The sequence below is a fragment of the Empidonax traillii genome, unplaced genomic scaffold (genome assembly GCF_003031625.1).
Source record: "Empidonax traillii isolate 1590-97213 ecotype Southwest subspecies unplaced genomic scaffold, ASM303162v1 scaffold957:size654520, whole genome shotgun sequence".
Taxonomy (NCBI): Eukaryota; Metazoa; Chordata; class Aves; order Passeriformes; family Tyrannidae; genus Empidonax; species Empidonax traillii.
In genome coordinates this window covers 39,762-60,290 of record NW_020956150.1, presented here as the reverse complement: position 1 = coordinate 60,290, position 20,529 = coordinate 39,762, and the positions used below count along the sequence as shown (strand labels likewise).

Here is a 20,529-nt window from a genome sequence, read left to right as displayed (position 1 = left end):
GTAAGTAATGGGAAATTCACTCTAACAGAGTGTGATGTCAGTGATGAAGTCCCATTCAGTATTCTGGAAGGATTTTGCTCCCAAGGTATGGAAAGTCTGGGCCCTCACTCTGTCTGTGTGCCTCCATCAGGGAAAAATCCAAACTCAGTGCTTCAGTTAGCCTAACTTTTTCCTCATTAGCACTCCAGACAAAAATCCTGGAGGGAAATCCTTTGTTCTTTTCAGGAAGCAAAACCAAAACACGAGATCTGGCATGGAATGGTGCAGAAAATTTATCGTCGAAAATAGCACAGTGCTTTGAATAGTTAATGACAATAGTTCTTTGTTCCCTCTTCCTCCCCCCTCCAGGCAATTCAGAATGAACTGAAATGAAAAGGCAGCAGTGTGTCCATGTTTCCATGGCACACCAGACTCCAGGTTCTCACCTTCTGGGTCATCTCGGATGACCAGGAGGCCGTTCCTGCAAACCACCTTCCCGGTGGAGGCATCGATAAATATTAGGGAAGGAATGTTGGAGACTCTGTACTTGTTCCACAGCTTCAGCTGTAAAAGAGATTGGGAGGGGAGATAAGAAAAGGTAAACTTGGCAGCCTGAAGAGGAAGATTTTGGAGCATTCGCATCTTTTAGAACAGAGGTCAGAGCTGAGCAAAGAAACAGAGCTGGGGGTTCAGGAATGAGTGTGAAGGAATGTGAGGAAGAGCTGCTGGGCCAGCCTGGACCTCCAGCACCCACAGAGACCCTCACCATGACCACCATCCCCTTGGTAGCTCAAGTGTCTCACACCTGCCTGTGAGCACAGGAGAAGCTTCCCCTCCTCCTGCATTTACCTCTTTGCAAGTAAAATGTGGGCAACATTTGCCATGCTTTGAGGTCTTTGTTTGGAAGACATGCTAAGCACAAGTACTTTTAATGCCACTGCTCTGAAGCAATTTGTAATGCTTCCCTGGCTGTTTCCTCCCCTCCCATTTCAGTGTTGATTAAACAAACCTGCAACCCCTGCCAAGACACAGCCAGGCTGAACACAAGGTCAGCACACACAAAAAATTATTCCTCTGCAACTGGAGCTTCCCAGGTTTGTTCCCAGGAGCTGATTAATGGGTTTGACATCAGCCTGGGGGCCACACAGCTCATCTATCCTGCACTGCCAGCTTCACAATGGTCCCCAAGGGCTATGAGCAGAAGCCATGCAGCCTGATGGCCACATTTTGGGCACCCTGGTCTGGGTGGTGCTGTCTGCTGGTCATTACGTTTTGCAGTGAGCTCAGCTCTGCACAAGGTCGGTGACTGAGTGCTCTGGGCATCACACAGTCCTGGGCTGACATTTCCCAGCGTGTGCTTCTGGCACAGGGTAATTTGGGGCTTAACTCAAGCACAGAAGCTCGTTGGGATGAGGAGGAACAAGATGACAACAGCTGCTGGCACAGCCCAGCCTGCAGGTGTGGGCTGGCCGTGCCACAGGAGTTGGTGTCCCCACCAGGCATGGAGGAGCTGCTGCCATCACCACATCTCCTTACATTTCTCCAAGCATTCCCAACCTCAACAGCCCAGTGGTGAGCTATCAAACGCTCGAACAAAAAGCCAAACCATAGCCAAGAGCCAGAGGGGAAGGAAATTAATCACCACCCTCCCCTAACATCTGCTCTGCGAAGCCCCTCGGGCTCCATGTGTTTACAACTTGCTCTGGTTTGGAAAATAAAACCCAGCCATGGGAGAAGAACAGAAAGGGACCACCAGTGTCAGCCAGCAGGAGAGACAGAGAAGCCATCACACAACATCCTGCTGCTTCCATCAGTATCTCACACAGAAGCTGCACCCAGGTGTTTTTCCAGAGGAAGAGGCCACAACTCTGCAACGGATTTGTCCTGTCCCTGATTTGCAAGGAGATGCAATTCCATTTCCCGAGCTGGGAATGATCTGGGGACCAGGCCACGAGGGCAGGGATGGGATGTAAAGGTGCAGACCTCACCAGAGACCCAGCTGAGGGAGAAAGTCACATCCACATTCAGGTTTTAGTGTCACTGTATTAAATATTTCTTCCAACACCTTTCCATAGATGCTGTACCTGGATAAGTGAGTGTCAGCCTGCTTTCAAGAGGTGCTAGCAAAAGGCTCATGGGTCTGAGAGACAGTGTTATCACTGATCTAGGACGACTATCAACCTCCATCTACCAGGACCCAGAGAGAGGTGAGGTTCTGTGTCCTACCCACCAGCCTTCCATTGCCAATAGACATATTTCTTGGGACAAGCCAACTCATTCACAATGGATTCTCAAACCAAATGGCCTTGGGCACGAGAAGAAAAAAGAAACTGTACTCCTTGCAAACCAGCCCCCTCACAATGAGGGTGTTCAAACCACAGAAGGTAAAACCCACTTCTGTGAAGTTTAAAGGGTGGGGGAAAGCCCTTTATAAGGATCACAGGCATTTAACAGGGTGCTGCAAACAATAAGGAAATTACAACTAGCAATCGGATCGCTCTCTTTAAATAGTTGCTTACATTACACTTCATTTTGCCAAGTCCTTTGTATACAGAAGCAGCTCCCCTGGGGCATCACGGCGGGTCCTGGCAGTTTTGCTTGGCTGGGGAAGCAGCAGGGTCTGCACTTCGGAGCCAAGAGGCTGCATCCACTCACTGTGCTCAGTGGGATGGGGCTGGAACACCCCAGATAAGGGGATAACACCAAACCAAGCCTGCTCAAAGCACCCGAGCAAGTGGGGCACAGCTGGCTCCAGGCAGTCTACAGAGTCCAGCAGACGTGGCAACTCTTGCCAACAGCTGGTCCTGGGTCTTCTCAGGATTTGTGAGCCATCAGGCCCCACTGGACCCAAACTGCAGGCACTGGTTTGGCTTTCCAGACATCCACGGCACAGGTAATCTGCAATCCAGACGCTCCTGACCCCACAAAATGGGGGGCTGCCACTTCTAACTCATCAGTGAGGGTTCACAGGAGAAATGCCTCAAGCAAGCACAGAGCCAGGTGTGTGTCAGAAGGGTCAAAAAGCATCAGAAGAGGTCAATGTGACAACTGCTGCTGCTGGGAGAGCACGTCCATCACCGGGTTCCGAGGCTTGAACCCAAGGAGCATCATGTCACACTCAATCACACCTTGGCCGAGCAAGAAAAAGCAATCCAAACTGAAAGGTTTTGCCCTGCACCTGTGCAACAGCCACTGCTCTCAGACACAATCCACCAGGGCAGGTAACACCAAAACAGGTTTCATGCTGAGCAGCACTCCCTGTTTGCAACAGATTTGCTGCCTGGGTTATCACTGAAACCCATCACGCAGCACCAACAAACAAACATGACAATTGCACAGAAGACGACTGGAACTGGGTTGCCATTTTAAGCCTAGTTATGAAAGCCTTGAAATGGAAATTAGTGGTCTCAACGCACCAACCATATTAATTCTGTCCAGGAATGTGCTGTTTAAAGTGGGAGCAGTTTGGTTTGATGGTTCTCCTGTGCGCTAGAAAAGCTGAGGGGGAATGAGAAACGCACGCGCTGCAGGACCAGCGCCAGGATCCACCGCCATTCCCACTGCCCCGGCTCTCCTCAGCCAGACTCGGCTTTCAAGAGCCTTGTCAGACGCTTCTGGAGGAAACCTGATGGCTCCTTTTACTGCAGGTCAGACCTGAAAGAGCAGAACCCTGACAGGAAAGGGGCTGGTTCATTTTAGCTGGGCTTTTTGAATAAGGCAGCTCGCTGTGGGATTCCCACGCTACACCACTGTTTTTCACCTGAACTGATGCTTCCAGCAAGGACATCTGATCTCCACCTAAAGCCTCTGCAGCCAGGGATGACCTAACCTGTCTTGTAGCAAACTGGTTAGTTTTTCTCAGGGTAAAACGCCAGGGATTTGCACGTATGCAGGTCCTGGAGAAAGGACGAGCTCCTCCTTGGTCCCATCAGCTTATGCCCACTGGTCATGGCCCATGCAGGAAGGGGTATCCAGGAGAAAAAAGGCATCCCTGGTACAGGTACCTGCACAACTACACACCTCACAAAGGATCCTGTGTCAGGCTGGGCGTGGGATGCAGAAAGCAAATTACAACTTGCTCTGAGACTGCAGGCTGATGGGATGATAGCTCAGGCAGCAGGGCAGAGTGCTGCCTCAGCAACTCTGAAAAGCTGTTTTTCCTGCCGTGAAGAGGATGACATAGAAATAACATACTCCACACTCTAAGGATTTGATCATCCATTTAAAGAGGGGATCTCTGCTCCGCTTCCCAACAGCTGTTGCAAATCTGTGGGATCAAGCCAAAGCTAACACAGATGTGGAAATAATCTACGGACTATTCAGCCTGAAAGCAGCTGATCCTCTCGGAGTGCCCTTCGCTCCTGGTTCAGGCTGCACGCCTGGAGAAGGAGCAAGGAAATGCAGCCCCTTGCAAGACACCAAACAGGCTGACCAGCTTCACAGAAACTTCCCTGGCTCCCGTGCAGGTGGTTGAGTGCAGCCATCCAGCGGAAAAACCAGAGTCACCAGATTCCTCCGGTAACTTTATCCCTGCACAAAAGCATCACCACGCTGTCCTGGAAACCGCAGCTCTGGGCTCTCCTCCACGACCCCATCCACGACCAGCTGTGAGAGGCTTTAAAAGATCCCTTATGGTTGAGGTCTGAGGTGATCCCCAGACGTCGGGCCGCACAGCAGCACTCGCTGTTGGCTGCAAGGCTGCTCTCTACGCTGGCCCTGGCTGGGTTAGTCCCCCCACCCTGGTGACTGGGAAATGCCTGGCTGAGACACCCGTTGGAGAGGAGCTTGCAGACAGCCGCAGTAATTTTTCCAGATAAAGGTGTCAGACGAGAGGTCTCCCCAGCAGCCCACGGCTCTCTCTGCGCAGGGCTGGCACCCGGCCGGGGTGGATGAAATCCCCTCCTGCTCTGCACACACTGGTGGGGAAGGGATCCCCCACTTCCAACAGCTGCCAGGCGCTATTTTTGGTTGTGCTGATTGATTTATCAGTCCTGGTCGCATTCAGTCACTAGCATAAATCCTGAGCTGCAGCGGTTGACGCTGGCGGAGATAAAGCACAACTGCTCGCAGTGCTCCGAGCCCTGGCCAGTGGGAAAGTGGTCCTTCCCCCCCTCCTGGGGGGTGCATTTCTCTGCTGTTGTGTGAAACTGGACCATAAAAGCTCTCAGGCTTCCATCTTCCGTAGGTTACGGAGCTGACTCTGCCTGGAGGTCCAGAGGGCAGACATTGCCTCTGCTCATGTTGCAATCCATGCTTCCACCCTGAGCAGCGACAGACAGACAAAGGCAGCACAAAAACTGAAAAGCAGCAATAAAATGAACGTGTTCCTGCTGTGGATGGCTGCTGCTTCCTGCTGAATCAGGGGTAAAGCCACTTCTCTAAAAACCCACTTCTGGAGAGCACATCCATTACAGCATGAGCTCGGCTTTTGCTGGTCTCTCATTCCAGGGTTGAAATATCACGTCTGCCTGAGGAACACCCGAACAACACCTGGGCGGAAGAGTGCCCTTGGTCCAGGGCCACAGGGACCAGCAGAGCCCATTGCCCAGCTCTGCCTCCAGCTCTGCCACACACACTGGCTCCGGGCTGGCGACACATCCCTGGCCATTCCCACCGCCCCGCTCCCTCGGGCCGGCGCTGCAGGGGACCTCTCTGTCCTCGCTCTCACAATGTTAAACTGCAGCTTTTACATCGTGCCCTAAAGGGTTTACAAGCACCAGGGGCCACCCAGGCTCTGCAGACAACAGGCTGCTCCCTCGCCCTGTCGATTTAAATCTGGTTCACGCCTGTCCCTACGATTCAAGCTCAGCTTGAGCGAAGGTTCCTCTTCCTGCCCTCCCTCACCGCTCCTTTCCCTTCGTGCATAAGGGAACCCCCTCAGCAGAAGGGGGACGTGGTGCAGGAACAACACGCAGCCAAATACTGGGGGGAGACCAGATGGTGCACGCCAAGGTCTGACCCTGTGACACGGAGGAGATGGAGCAAGGCTTGGGATAAATTAATGGCTATTGTGCTGCTGCTTCCCTCTGAAAGTAAATCAAAATCTAATTACAAAATACAATGGTGAGAGAGACGTCTGCTCCGAGAACGTTAATGAGCTGAGGAGGGAGGATTTGGAATTGCAATAAACAAGATTGATGTGAACAGCTGAGACGGACAGCGCAGGGCACTGGGGCTGCTGGTCCGTGCAGACCCCTGAGCAGCCGGGCTGCCGCTCCCCTCTGTGTGCACACTGCCTGCAATGGCTGAAAGCCCAGTTAAAACCAACCTTAAGACCAGTTTTCCCTGGCACTTAGCCTGGCAGCACCTGCTGTGGATGCTGCCCCACCACAATATGACTTGGTGTGAGCAAAAAATTAAAACTATCAATCCGAAAGTCCTGCTTGTCGCTTCCGTCCTCTCCTTGCTGCAGCTCCAGGCACAGCACAGTCCAGCCTGCAGCCACCCACATCGCCCCACAGCCAGCAGGGGGTCAAGGGGAGACCCTGGCAGGAGCCAGATTGCAACCCTGGGCTTTTGTTCTTCCCAACCAGGCAGAAGGTTTGGAAGCGAAGCAAAAGGAAATCCTCTCCATGGGGTTTTCTGGCACGGCGGCCGCCAGCGGAGGCCACTCTTTGTTCCCCTGAGGAGCTCCACAGCCAAAGCCCTGGGGTGAGGAACCTGGTCCAGCCCAACCTCACGTCCTGGTGCCCTCGCTTCTCTCCCACCCTGTCCCTCTCACCGCCACGGTCGCCCAGCATTGGCACCGCTGCTCTTTACAATTTCCCAGGCTACGCCGTGCAAGGGGCTGCCAGCTGAGCATTTCATTCGAGGGCAGAGCAGCATATGGCTGGCTCAGAGCACAGGCTGCCTCCCCTCCTCCTGACACACACGCAGGCTGACAGGTTGGATCCTCCGCAGCCCACATCTGATAGGAAAACATTTAATTTGAGCAGAGCTGAAGAGCTCTTAACATGATCTATGGAGAGCCTGCAGCACACACGGGAGCTGGCCTGGCTGTTTCACATGGGCAGGTTTCAAAGGGGTGCTGCGCTGGCAGCTCGATCTGATCCCAGGGCGAGGGAGAAGCAGCATTTGTCTAAACACACAGATAACAACACAGGGAGGAAATGAAGCAGGGAGGATGCCACCAGACAGGCTGGTCTATCAACACTGTGAGGATGTCGTTTATAAACATTTTTTTTTTTTTTTTCCAGGTGTTCCTCAAATTGTATTCAACAGCCCAAAGACAATGCAGAATTTAAGCACACAGCATTGTACCCAGGACCAGGAAATATGCTTCCATGCATTTCCAATAAATGTTGGGGGTTTTTCTCCATGTGCACACCCTGCTTTCTCTTTCAAAAGTAGGTTTGCATGTGAGCCAGATATTTCATACATATTTGTTCTCTCAGCAGTTCTTTGAGCCAAGCACTCTCCCTTTACCCTCAGGGAAATGGGGCACAAAAATGGGTGCAGAATCCAAGGGGTCTGACAGCACCTGGAACCCACCTTCTGTTACCCGTTTTCATTGGCATTTTTTCACACTTTCCTGGTAGGTAAGACAGCAAGACAAACATAAAAAGCAGAGAGGACTGCGGGAGTTAAAGTGTGGGAAAAATTTAAGACACATGTAGAAGTGTATCAGCCAAGGCCTTTACAAATTACGCCCCTGAATGACTAACACTGAGTAAGAAATAGCTCTGTAAACACAAAGGTAATGAGAAAAAATAATAATTTTTCTCTCTCTTCAGGGAAGGGATATATTTCCATCTGTTCATAGGAAAGGCAAGGGGTGGGGTGGCAGTCTGGGACACTGAATCAAAGTTCAGGGCCTCTCTTGGTCCCAAGTCTCATCTGTCACTGGAAGCAGGATGTCTGCCAGAACCTGAGTTTCCTACCCACTGCCTTTGCCTTTGCTGCTACTGTTCACTTGAAGGCTGTCTGCATCGAGTTCTGGCAGTAATCTCGAGGTCAAACACCTTGCAATCCCGGATCATTAAGAAACAAACACTTCTGAAAAGCCTTGAATTTAGACAGAGTTCCCACCAAACACAAAAGCCTTTTAAATCAGCAGGGAAATCGGGATTTGTTGGAGGGTTTTTTTTTTTTGTTTAATGCACACAATGAGGTGTTGGTGTGGTTTCTGTTTTGTTTTCAGTGGTTAATCTGAAAGGGAACCTTACACAATCAGACCAACAAAATCCTGGAAAACAATGGAGTATTTGTTAGCACTGTAACACACCCTGGGGAGTGAGGGCTCCAGGATGCTGCAGTGCCAGCAGCCCTGTGAGCAGTGACCTCCCCAGGACAGGCCAGCACCAGGACATTCCCCAGACCAGCTACACAGGACTGTAAAACTACCATGGGAAACCTGCTCATCACACAGCATCTTCTGAACTGCAACAGCTCATCCATCGCATCACTGCTGATGCTTTGTTACAGAAACCTCCACTCAACACAGCGCTCGCACCACTGCAAACACTCAAACCATTTAAAAACAAGCACTTTTCCCCAGCTGATCTCGGGAGAGGGTGCACTGCTCGGTCCGGCCCTCCCTACAGCTGCATCCATCTCGGCGTCTCAGAGCCCACAGCGCTGAATCTCATCTGGCAGCACTCCCGGTTTGCAACCCAAGGAGGATTTTCATGCAAAGGTTACACAGCTGCAGAGCTGGAAGGGCCATAACCACAGCCCCAGCGCCTGCTCGCAGCCCACGCTGCCGGGGCAGCTCTGGGCTTTGCATGCAACAGGCTCTGCTCGCAGCTCGGAGAGCGGCACAGCTCCGGGGATTCACTCCGTAACCACAGAGCAGAGTAAGCCAGGAGCTAACCAGATCCAGGTGCTCCCAAGCTCCAGCTGGAAAGAGCAATCCCTGCCAGTGACAGCTTGGAGTTATCCCACTCCTCCTGGGCTCTTGGCGTGGACGGGATCCCACAGCCCGCGCTGACCCGGCGCAGCCACGGCGCTCGTGGGAACTTCTCCTCTGGAGCCAAAAGGTTCATCCCCACGCAAACATCGCACCACCAAACCTGCTCTGGGCTAAGCCACCGATAACAACGTGCTTTTCAGGGCCTCTGTGCCCTCCTAACACACTTCACCAGCACAGCTGAGCCCCAGAGCCACAGCGGGGAAGACCATCTGACTGGCTTGTGACACTGGCAGGGCAGATGTAACACAGGCTGCTGGAAAACCCTCTCCTGCTGAGCACTTCTCGTCTTCCTCCTGTTCCCCAAACTGACACTCAGCCCCTCAGCAGAAAGGCCACAAGGGCTGGAAATATAAACCCACACGAGCCAATGACCTTTAAGTGGGAAAACACCACCGAGAGTCCCAAGTTTGCAATTAATCGGCTGCACACATCAAAACTGGAGCAGAACAAAGCTGCCCACAGCTCAGAGGCACCAACGCCTCAACTGCAGCACAAGATAGCAGTGCTGGAAGTTGGAGAAGGTATTTCCTCACCCAACTGCTCCTCTGCAGAGCAGCTTTCCCATCACACTTCAAACAAAGCTGGTGACACTCACTGTGAGGAGAAAGCAGAGAGAGGGAAAGGAGCAGAGTCATGGTGTGGGCTGGGCACAGAGGCAGGGGAGGGACAAGCAGGGTGGGGTGAGCCCGGAGAGGGCCTGGCAGATGGGGCTGAGGGGTTTGTGACACACACACATGGAGGGCCAGGTGCAGGGCAAGCGAGGGAACACGATCCATCCCAAGAAACCCAGCCCCGAGACACAAGAGGCCCCCAGCTCCAGAGCCACTGACCGGGAAGGAATGGGACAGCAGGCTGGGCCTCCCTCTTCTTGATTTTAAGGCTCGAGCGGCGGCGTGTCTTGCAACTGCTGAACCAATTAAAAAGATGAGCAAGGACGGTGAAAGGTCAAAAGCTCCACTGACGGAATTTAGAAGATACAGAGTTTCCCAAAGGGGTGAGAGCCTGTGAGTCAGCATTCAAGATGAAAGAGGGCACCGGGAAGGTGATGTGAGCGAGCCTTGGGCACCGTGTCCCTCCTGCCACCCCCGAGCACGGCACAGAGACAGCCACGGCAAAACGAGGAGCCGCTGCCAGGAATTGATGAAACGTGAATCCCACGGGGGTGTTCAAAATGTCAGATAAGATGTGGAGCATTAATTCCCTCTGCTGACAGCCAGTCCCAGCTGGAGGGGGAGGCTCAGAGACCGCAGGCTTCAGGGAGCCAAGGATGCCCAGCACCCGCTCTGCCACTGAGGTGAACCAGGATGTGACACACAGGGCTGGGTGGCAGGAGGGCTACCTCGTCTTTTTGGAGAGAATAAGGGAGGTTCTGTGCAAAAGGAAGAGCCAATCGTGTGTTCTTCTATAAAATCCCGAAGACTTCTGTGTGCTGGCAGCGACCTTCCTCAGATGTGGCTGTATTTCAGCTGTTACTATATTCAGTTTGTTAAAATGCTCTGGGATGATAAAAATCACTCCAGAAACAGTTACTAAAACTGTTTCCAGGAAATCGATCCATGGAGATGGAGAAAGTCTGGTGTTTTTACAAGAGCTTCAACTAAAGAAAGACCAAAGTTAAGGAGGGAAGTTTTGCTCTCCTGTCTTTTCAGCAATAAAAAGGAGCTGCGTCAGGGGTTTTATTCTGTAACATACAAAACCATCACCAGTTGTTTCCTCAGAGGGGAGCCTCTTTCTGCCTGAGATGGGCAGAAAACACCCCTCAAGTCACCTGGGCTTGAAGGTGCTCTGCCTTAGTCAGGCTCTGGATTTGTCTGTTTGCGTTCTTGTTCTGTCCTGTTGCTTTCCATGACTACTGTCTGTCCAGAAGATGATCCCAGGCTAACTAAATCCATGCTGCAGGAGCAGAGACTTCATCCAGGAAAAGAGCACAAAAGCACCGTGGGAGCACGGTCTGTCTTCCCATTCCCATCCCAGCCTCAATGCTAGGAAGCAACGTGTTTGGAGTTGGATGAGCCACAGGAAACGCAAGCAAATCATCCACTTGTGTCCAAGTGACTTTTTCCAAGGATCTGCCATGAAGTTTCAGGCTCAGCCACCCCTTCCCCACCCCTGGGGTCAGAACTGATTGAATGCAGCCACGGAGTCAAACTCCAGCACACTCATCTCGTTTGGCAGCCCTGCTGTTCCGCTGTGAGCTCCAAGCTTTTCCCCTCCTCTCCCTCCTCTTGTTCAATTATCTTGCTTCATCTTTATTCCGTTTCCAGGAACACTTAGCAACAGGCTCTTGCAATCAGCCACCGGCAGGCAGGATCTGAGGAGGAGACTGCAGTTGCGATGACCTTTTGCTACACTCATGCAAATTTTAAAGAAAGTATGTGAACAATTTGCCTTTTAAGTATCCTCTGGTTACATTCTCCAGGAGTTAATTCTCCTTCTCTCCTAAGAGGCCTCAGAAACAGCAGATTTTCTGATTTTACACTAATGAGAACAAAACCTGTGGCTTAATTCCCGTTTACTTTGTGGGATTTTTTTTTTCTGCATCTCCCTCTGTGAGCACAGCTTGAAGGGGCAAAAATTAACCTGTGACATCTACCCTGGCCAAGACCTCAGGTCTGCTTGGACACCACATGATTCTGCCACTAAAAGCCAAACATGGAGTTTAGGGGTCCATCCCAGCTGAGGTGGACAAGATGATGTTGCTCCTCTGGGTGAGCAGCTTTTATGGATCACCATCAGACTCTCATCCCAGGACAGCCCAAGGGCATGTCAAGAGCCAAGGAAAACACAGCAGTTGTGATCTCAGTAATGAAAGCTCATCAGCCAAGGTGGCAGACAGAGTTGGGCAGTTAGTTAAGGACTCTCATGATTTCCATGGGACTCCTGTGGCAAGACAAGGAGCGCTCCTGCCATACCCAAGGACTTTGGTGAGTGACATCATTCTCTCCCAGGGTCCCTTCACCTCCAAAACAACACACCGACCTCCCGATAGATGGAAATGGGTAAATAACAAGCCCAGGTTTGACAAACCCCAGCAGCAAACTCACAGCAGCCGTTTTTGCAGACACCCCAACACCTGAAAAACCAGCCAGGCAGAGGTTCCATCAGATTTAAATCAAATCCACAAAGCTTTCCAGCACTTTCCCTGTCACTCAGTAAGTTTCCCACACATACACAAACAAGTTTGGAGACACCCAAAAGCACGCACCAGGACAGCCTGTACAGCTTGCAGGGCACAGGGGTATTACTGCATTTAAGCACTTTCTCCAAGGTACCAAGGCAGGTAGCTCACTTCTGCTTTCTCTGAGTGGTGTTCATAAACAGGGAAAGAATTTCCAGTGCCCTGCTCTGGGAAACAAACCAACCAAAAAAACCCTCAAAGATCTTTGATACTTCAGACGATCTTAAAAAGTATAATCTACCTTTTTTCTTTCCTTTAAAAAATGAAAAGTCTAAGTAAGAATGTCATTGATCTGATTGCTGAGAACAGCATCTGGAACATCAATCTCTGCCTGAGATTGCAGAAGCTGCAGGAGAGCTCCAAGCAGCCAAGGCTGCCCTTGAACCAGATGCCGCTCGCTCTCACAGAAACGCCTGTGGATCTGTGCGAAAATGATTAAACAAAATTGCTCCCTCTTTTTTCAACTTTAGAACTCAAATCTGTTTTCTCTTAGAGGGCAGATGCTCATTACATACCCCACAGCACATCAAAGGGCAGGAAAGGCAGGGAAGCAGCCACTGCCCAGCGTCCTGCCCGACCTGCCGGCACCCACCACCTCCCCTTCCCCAAAGCCCTTTGGCTTGGGACACAGAGCACAGAGAGTAAAAATGCCTCCTCAAGCTTCAGTCCCTCCTTAGTGACAGCATTGCCAACCAGGAGCTGTTCCAGCAGCAGCAGCAGCAGCAGCAAACAGCAGGGATGTGTTTCTGTAGGGAATTCTCTTGGGGCTTCAGAACTCAACTCCAGCTACTGCAGCACCCCGGGGAGCCTCATTCATCGGGTGCAAAGCCGAGCATTTCTCCAACATTCCTTCCCCATCAGTGCTTGAGCATTCAGAGCAGAACCCGAGGGACCAACAATCCAGTCCCAGACTGGCAAACCCCCACCCACATCCAACCAGCATCTTCTTCAGACGCTCATTAACAAAACGAGAACATGAAGAGAGCGTTGCACAAGGTGCCAGCGGCCTCTCAGCACCCACGCCAGGCTGACACTGATCCACTGATCAGAGGGGCAGGAGAGGCAGGACTTGCCAAGGCAGGACTGCTTTAGGGCAGGGACAGGAGCTGTTGTGGGGCTCAGCAGGGCCAGCCCCATTCCTGCTCTGCCCCAGCACAGCAGCTTCACATCTCTGCCCTACCTCAAACAGGGCTTTCTTCCTCATGAACAGGGCAAAATATGGGGGCTCCAACACATACACATTTCTTCTATCCATGAGTCTCGCATTCTCAACCCCACAGGTACTTTTGGTGGTGAAATGACTCCATTATAAAAGCAGAATTCACTAAGCACCTAAAGCATAATGATGCTGAGGTACAGCCCCCACTACAAGCACAGTGCCATTGCTCCCACAGATGCCACCCAAAAACCCCACTTCCCAATGGTACACCTCTCCTGAGCGCTCCAAAATTGGGATGGATATTAATCAAAGTTTCCTGGGAACCTCTCCCTGCAGAATTGAATCTGGGATGCTTTAGAGATACACTCCTGTTCCATGAAACCTCGCACAGAGACAGGCAAACAGAAATCCCAGGGGCTGAACCCAAACACCACGCTGCCTCTGATCCAAAGCCTCCTTCATCCTTTCTTTATTCCAACTCTACAGGATGATGCTCAGATCTAAAACTCTTGGTTTTCCAGAACTGCGCCAGCAGCTCGGGCAGGCTTAGCAGGACATGACCTTAGAGGCACCAAACCCCACGTGTTTAACGCCACACCTGATGGGAACCCCTGTCCTCAGAGGTGAAAGGCAAGTGACCGATGAGAGGCCTCATCCCCAGAGCCCTTCTCATTTATTCTAGTTCAAAGAGCTCAGAAAACTCCAGGCAATCACTCACCAGCTCGGATATTTAAGGAGGAGCGTGGGGAAGGGAGCCTGGGAAGCAGGAAGCATGAAGTCAGCTTCATCCAAGATGCAAGGGAGGGGGGTCACAGCCAGGCTCTTACTTAACAGCTTCTTCCAGGCAACCCACTGCCTCATCCATCTTAATCTCCGACCGCTGAGAGATGAAAACAATTTATCCTCATTCCCTGCTCTTACTGAGAGGTTACAAGAAATAAAACTAAACCAAAGATCAATGTTATAACCCCTTCTCAGACAATCTCTGCCTGACCTGGGCTTTCTCAGCATCCTTTTATCTGGCAGAGTGTTTTGGCTAAAGCTTTGCAAAGGGAAGCCATGTGAGCGAGTTAAAAACCTGGTACTTTCATGTTTATATAGCCAGCTAAGCAGCACACTACCAAAGCCTTTCATTCCAAGTCTCTGCTGACAAGCTACCATCGATAAATTACGGGAATCATCCAGAAATTACGATGCACAGATGGAAAAAAAAAGCCCATTTCCCTAGGTAGGAAATAAGGGCTCAGAAACCCAGAACTAAAGGAAAACTCTGCACTAAAATCATCCTGAGATTAAGGGGCAACTTGTTTGCACTTAAAGGGGACAGCAAAAACATCTGAAGATGCAGACAGAGTCCCTCCTCACGGTTTCCAAGAACCAAGAAAATCCACCTTCAGTGTCATAACAAACCCCAGAGTAAGCAAAAAGGCAAGGCCACATGTATTATCCAATTAGACAGGTACATAAAGGAGAAGGAAAGCTCTGGCCATCCAACTGCTCCTGATTTTTGCAGCTTCTCAGAGAGTACACACAAAAAAGGGGCCACGTTAAGCCCTGCACGAAGCGCATGGGGGAGGTGAGCTGCGCTCCCTTTCTCCAAGAATAAACCTGCTGCTCTCAATAAAAAGCAAAAGGGTCTTGCAAAAGAAACCAGCATTTCACAGCCTTTGCACCGCTCTCCCCCACCACAGAGCAGGCAAGGAGCACATTGTGGCCCCCGGGGGCTGCTCGGGGCTGGGATAAACACCCAAACCCAGGAAATTCCCAAGCCTGGAGAAACCAAACCGGAGCCAGCCGGTTGGAAAGCTGCACCCCTACAGAAAAACTCTGTTTGACTTCAATTTACGAAGTTCATGGCGTTCACTCTGCACATGATATAAACTACACACGTGGTTTGTAAGGCGGTGGGCAAAGGAAAGATTGTCTGAGGGTCCAGGTGGCACTGCTTGCCAGGAAGCGGCCAAGGGAAGAGGTCCACCTGCACAGACCCTTCTACAGCACCACAGAACTCAAACACAGCTGTACTGGGTCTTTTGGGCTTTGAGCAGCTTCTCTCTCCACGGGACAGAGCTGAAGCCCAAAAGGTTAAACTCTGTGCACGCAAAATGTGGCGCTTGGGATTACTGACGACTTCAAAAGGAGGAGAAAAGCCCTTCTCCTGTAAGTCCTCGCTGCTCAGTTTGTTGAAGGGCGTCAGGACAGCCTGAGCCAAGAGCTTTGCTGAACACTTCCAGACTCCGTCTGGCAAGCTGGCACCCAGCCCGCTCCTCCTTTCCCATTCCAACAGGGACACCCGGATACGCAGGCCCCGCGTTTGTTACGACAGCGCCGAAGCATCTCTTCTACAGAGAGACGCTTTTACAGGCTGCACAAAATAATTAATGCTTTCCAAATCTGCACTTGCTTAGGAAAGGAGCGATTTAAAGATCCAAACCCAGCCCATCTGTGAAAAATAAGAAGTAAATAAGCACAAGTCCCAGATTCTGTTCTGAATCCCAGGGAATCAGCAGGTGGCAGATCGTTAAAGCCTGAACAACACTATTTCAGATCTGCAAGCTGAGATACCCCCCTTCATTCGCCCTGCAGATCTACAGGAGGGCCACAGGGAAGATTTAGCACGTGCAGCTTTGGGTTGTTGTGGTTACCTTTTAGCCCATTCAAAAGAATATTACAATGTATTCCCCAAGGGAGTCCATAAATAGCAAAGGATTCTGCTCTAATCCCCTATCTACTCCTTTCTGGATAATATGGCATTTGGACAAGCACTGCCAAAACACAGATTTATGGCAAAGCTGAGAGTCTACATGGCCAACACATGCTCTAAAAACTCTGGATTCCAAGGAATAAATAAAAGCCTCTTCTAGGATATAGATGGCTCTTCAGCTACGGAAGCTACAGTCAGAAACAAACCTGTTTTCAGGATTTCTGCCTCCCTCTCCCATCCCAGGTGAAAGACAAGTTTATATTGACCTTCCTCAACACTAAAATCAACTATTTTCACCGGGTGTTCCTGCTGGTACCACCAAGGCACGGTCCTCTGCTCGCTTTCCATTTCTTCACTAATACTTTATAATATCTATCAGCTATTACCTACCAGAGCAGCTTCAAACTCCTTTGCTGAAAGGGACCAACATCAAAGGGAAAAGAACTATGAAAACTGCAGAGCAAAGGGAAGAGGACTATAAAAAGTAAAGCTGATGAGCACTGCAGGCGTCACTGCTGCACTGGAGCTGAGTGTTCTTAAAAGCTCATCAGAGAACGGTGTTTAAAAAAAAAATAAAATAATAATAAAAAAAATAAAATAAAAACCAAACCCAAACAACGGCAACTTTGCAGACAACTTAGGGCTGCTGAAACTAGATTTTGTAATGGAAATGATGAAAAGCACCTGAACAACGGAGCCACTGTAAAACACGTGTGGCTGCGAGGGGCTGACCACAGCCCGCCATCTGCTCCAGAAAAGCTGCATTTTCCTGGGAAAACAGCCCTCCCCGGATCCCAGCCGCTCCTGGGCAAGACAGGGCAGTTTGGAGAGGCTGCATGTGGTGTTTTGTCAAAGGGAGAGGTGCCAGCGTCCGTGGTCACGCCCTGGCACAGCGGTGTGGGGAAGATGTTCCCCTTCCTGCCAAAACCTGCGCCGGCAGGTCGGCGAGGGAGAGCGGCAGCAGAGGAAGCTCAGTGAGGCTGCACTACAAAAGACATCCTGAGAAGGAAATTCAGAGATGGTCAGGATCAAAAGGATGCTGCTACATCCCGAAAAATTATCATCTTCTCTGGGAGCCACATTTTAAAACCAGGCACAAGAGCGAGAAAGGAACCAGCAGAGGCAAAAAAATTCAGTACGAGCACAAGCAAATTCATTTCGCCCATCCAAAAAGTCAACCCTGTGAAGACACATCCATTCCCAAAGGCACCAGGCGGGATTGTTTCGTACTCCACGTTCCCCAGGTGTAATTTTAAATTGCTGCTGGGACTGTCACACACCTCCCTTGGGAGCCTGCACCACGGCCCCACGCAAAGGCAGGGATCCTGCCTGCTGCAGTGGGTCCAACAAGGCACAGCAGCAGGGTCAGGGAGATGCATTCTAGGGTACAAAAAAAAAAAAAAAAACCAGCCATTTTTGAAAAAGGGGAAGTGCTGCATCCTTGCCGAATCACTGTGGTTGCCTACACACCCTCTGGATGCTGGCTACTTGCAGGCAAAACATAAAAGCAAGGATATTTGTTTAAAACCCACAGGCAGACACTGTGATTCCATCAAAGAAAAAAAAAAATACAACTGGCATTCATTCTAAAAACTTCCCACCGCTGGGACTGGGATTCAAAACCAGCACTGGGCAGTGAGGCCAAAACACACTGAGAGCAGACGCCTGCAAAAGATTCCAAGGGAAATTAGTTATGTGGGTTATAACAAAAATAAAATTAAATCCAATGTTTATGGAGGAAAAAAAAAGGCAGCTTCCCTAGGAGACAGTGCTGGGAACATCCTTTGCAGATAAGTCAAGACCTGTCTGAGGCTTCCTCGGATCTCCGTGCCAGCTGGTGTGTGCAGTGAGGGGAAAGGCAAAGGCTGAGCAGGCAGCAACTGTCTCCTCTTTCCTCAGGAACGGCAGGGAAGGGGCTGCTCTGCCCTCATTCCCAAGCCAGAGCCACGCCAGCTCCCAGGCTGGACACTGGCCCTCCTGAGGTAGTGGAAAGGGAACTCTCCATCCATCCTTTTCCATCAGCCTCAGGGAGCCACAGGCAGGGTAAGATGAGCTGCTGGGCTTTCACTGCTCTGCGTCTCCCGTCACATCTCTCTCCAGGAAAGGACATGGTGGGCTAAAGCTGCCCAGCTTTAAAGCAGCAACTGGATTTACAGAAAGCCCCGACTTCCCTTCTTGTGTGCTAAAGTCAGCCTAATTCTATAAACTACTTTTTTTTTTCCCCCCTAAGTAATTTTTCTGTAGCTGACTCACACACAGCTCCTGCCAGGAATTTTTATAATTACTGAATTAGAGCAAGGTTTTGCCTGTGCACGCCTGACAACATCTGCTGATTGAGGCGGGCTGCGTTCAAACCCTTGCACAGCCCTGGAGGAGCACGGGCTGAGCGCTGCCCTCCCTCCCCATGGCACAGTTAGAAGGGCCTTTTCTTGCTCCTCTCTGCAGAGAGCCTTGCAGCTCTTAATCCGTGTTCTGAGAGGAAGGAGATAAGCTGGAACAGAGTCCAGAGGGTACTGAAGCAGGGAGAGGAACTCTAGCTGCCCCTTGACTGCCCAGCCCCCCTTGCTGGAGCATCCCCGTGGCAGCATCCACAGCTATGTGCCTCTCCATCAGCTGCATAGCTGCAAAGCCATCGTGCGTCACATCTTCCTTAGAGACAGACAACGGTATAGAGTTCCACAAAACCACAGAAAAAAATAACTCCCTCAAACCTCTTTCCTCCTATGGACACGGGACTTATGCAAACAAGGCTCCAACACACGACATCGGGTCCAACCTAAAGATCAAACGCAACCCACGTGCAGATAAGCCAAAAGCAGACATCTGGCACTAGCAGCCTAAACTACACACTTCCTGGATGATCCCAAAAACCTCCCACTTTATGCTGCAGGTCAGAAAGGCAAAGGAGTTACCATCTTCAGGACCTGAGCTCTTCAGCCTCCTCCCTGTTAGTGTTTGCTGCAGAGTGATGTCTGTACCCTCTGCACACAACTCCTCCTCACCCAGCGCTGTAATTTATGCCATATACTGCATCCAAAGGGCTGCATTAAGAAAACAGTACAGTTGCCAAGCCCTGAAAAGTTGGGATGTGCTGGAAATATGTTGTCTCTGTAGCTTTAATCTGGTAGGGTCTTTGCAGCATGGCCACATACCACGTGTGCACACAGTCCTGACGCAATTAGTACCAAGAATAGATGCTCAACAAGCGAGGAATTATTCAGTTTTGGGCTTTGTCTGATCATTCATGCACAGCACTCAGCTCTCTTCACTTCACACTTTTCGTGTGCTGCTCCAAGGCAGAAATGAAGGCGTCTTGCCACTGCAGACCGGGACACTTCTCCAACGAGCCCGAATTTATTTTCATAAAATCCTAGAGAGCTACGTTTCACAACACCTCCAGTTTATAGCTGAAGAAAAGAGTTACAGAGCAGCTCTGGGCATCCAGTTCCAGAATCAGCCTACGGCTCCCTTTTAAAAAAATAAATAGCACCGAGCGGCGTTTTAAACGTTTGACGTACAACTTCCCATGAGATCATCCGCAGCAGGAGCGCTCGGCACTCCTGCAACTCAACCCTCACCCTGGGGACCCGGGAAATCAAGTCCCTCGCTGTGCATGAAAAGCAATTTACCCAGCTCCGTACACGAGCCCCGCGGCAGAGGCAGAGCTGGAATTCCCGTCTCCTTAACCAGCACTTCCCCCTTGCTAATTTTCCACGACTTGCCTCGCTCCCTTGCCTCCGAGTCGTGCAAGGCTGAGGTCCTGCACATGGAGCCCCATCCTTCGCTGGGCCACCTTGGCTGCTCTCCGTGAGCAGCGAGGGCAGGGGTGCCATGGAAAAATCCAGATGGGATCCCGTAATTAGAAACGGCACCGTAACATATACAGGGGGATGAATTAAGGTTGCAGAGGAATACTGTAAATTGGATGCACATTTCTTGTTCCATTTTACTGCCTTTTTTTTTTTTTTTTGCCCTCTCCCTTATTGGGCTTTGGCTGCGCTTCAGATTAAGTTCCTAATAAGGGCTGGAGTTGGACGAGATTTTTCAGCCCATCAGATTGCAGCCTTCCAAGCCATTGAAATGAGATTCAAGCTGAACTTGAATTTTCAATAGTTTGGCCTAAAGGCAAGGGTGTTAACAACAGACCTGCCAACACCTTCTCTATGCGAAATGTCTGAAAACATGTCTACACATCAAATACTGCTCAGGCTCTGCTAGACAAAAGCCACAAAGCTAACATTTCAAATCCACCAACGGAGTTGCTCGGCCAGTTCTCCTGGCAGTGAAGCTCATGCATTTTCTCTGAAAACCCAGTGAACCTATATGTTCTCTCTAGGAAAAGGGGTTTTCCCCCACCAACCTGAAAACCTGTTGTAGCTTCATTGTGACAAGGCAGGGCAGGGGATGAGGAGAGGTCAGGTAAATCAGGTGGATGTACAGGAAGCAGAGACACACCAGTTCACACAACACAATCTACTTAAACAATATATCAACAAAATTCAAGATAACCCACTGACATGGACAGGCTTTAACCAAGACCTCTGCCAGTATCCTGAACAGACTTTGCTTTGGCTTTTCTTAAACCCAAGTTTAAGTAT

At 50.6% G+C, this 20,529-nt stretch overlaps 1 protein-coding gene across 1 annotated transcript in view; it reads right to left on the bottom strand.

The window, feature by feature from the left end:
- NXN (nucleoredoxin) overlaps positions 1-20,529 on the bottom strand; it is a 48,568-nt gene that overhangs the window by 13,004 nt on the left and 15,035 nt on the right. The window contains exon 2 of the mRNA XM_027903334.1: positions 426-543. Within this exon, the coding sequence (XP_027759135.1) occupies positions 426-543 (118 nt within the window). The remainder of the gene's footprint in view (positions 1-425; positions 544-20,529) is intronic.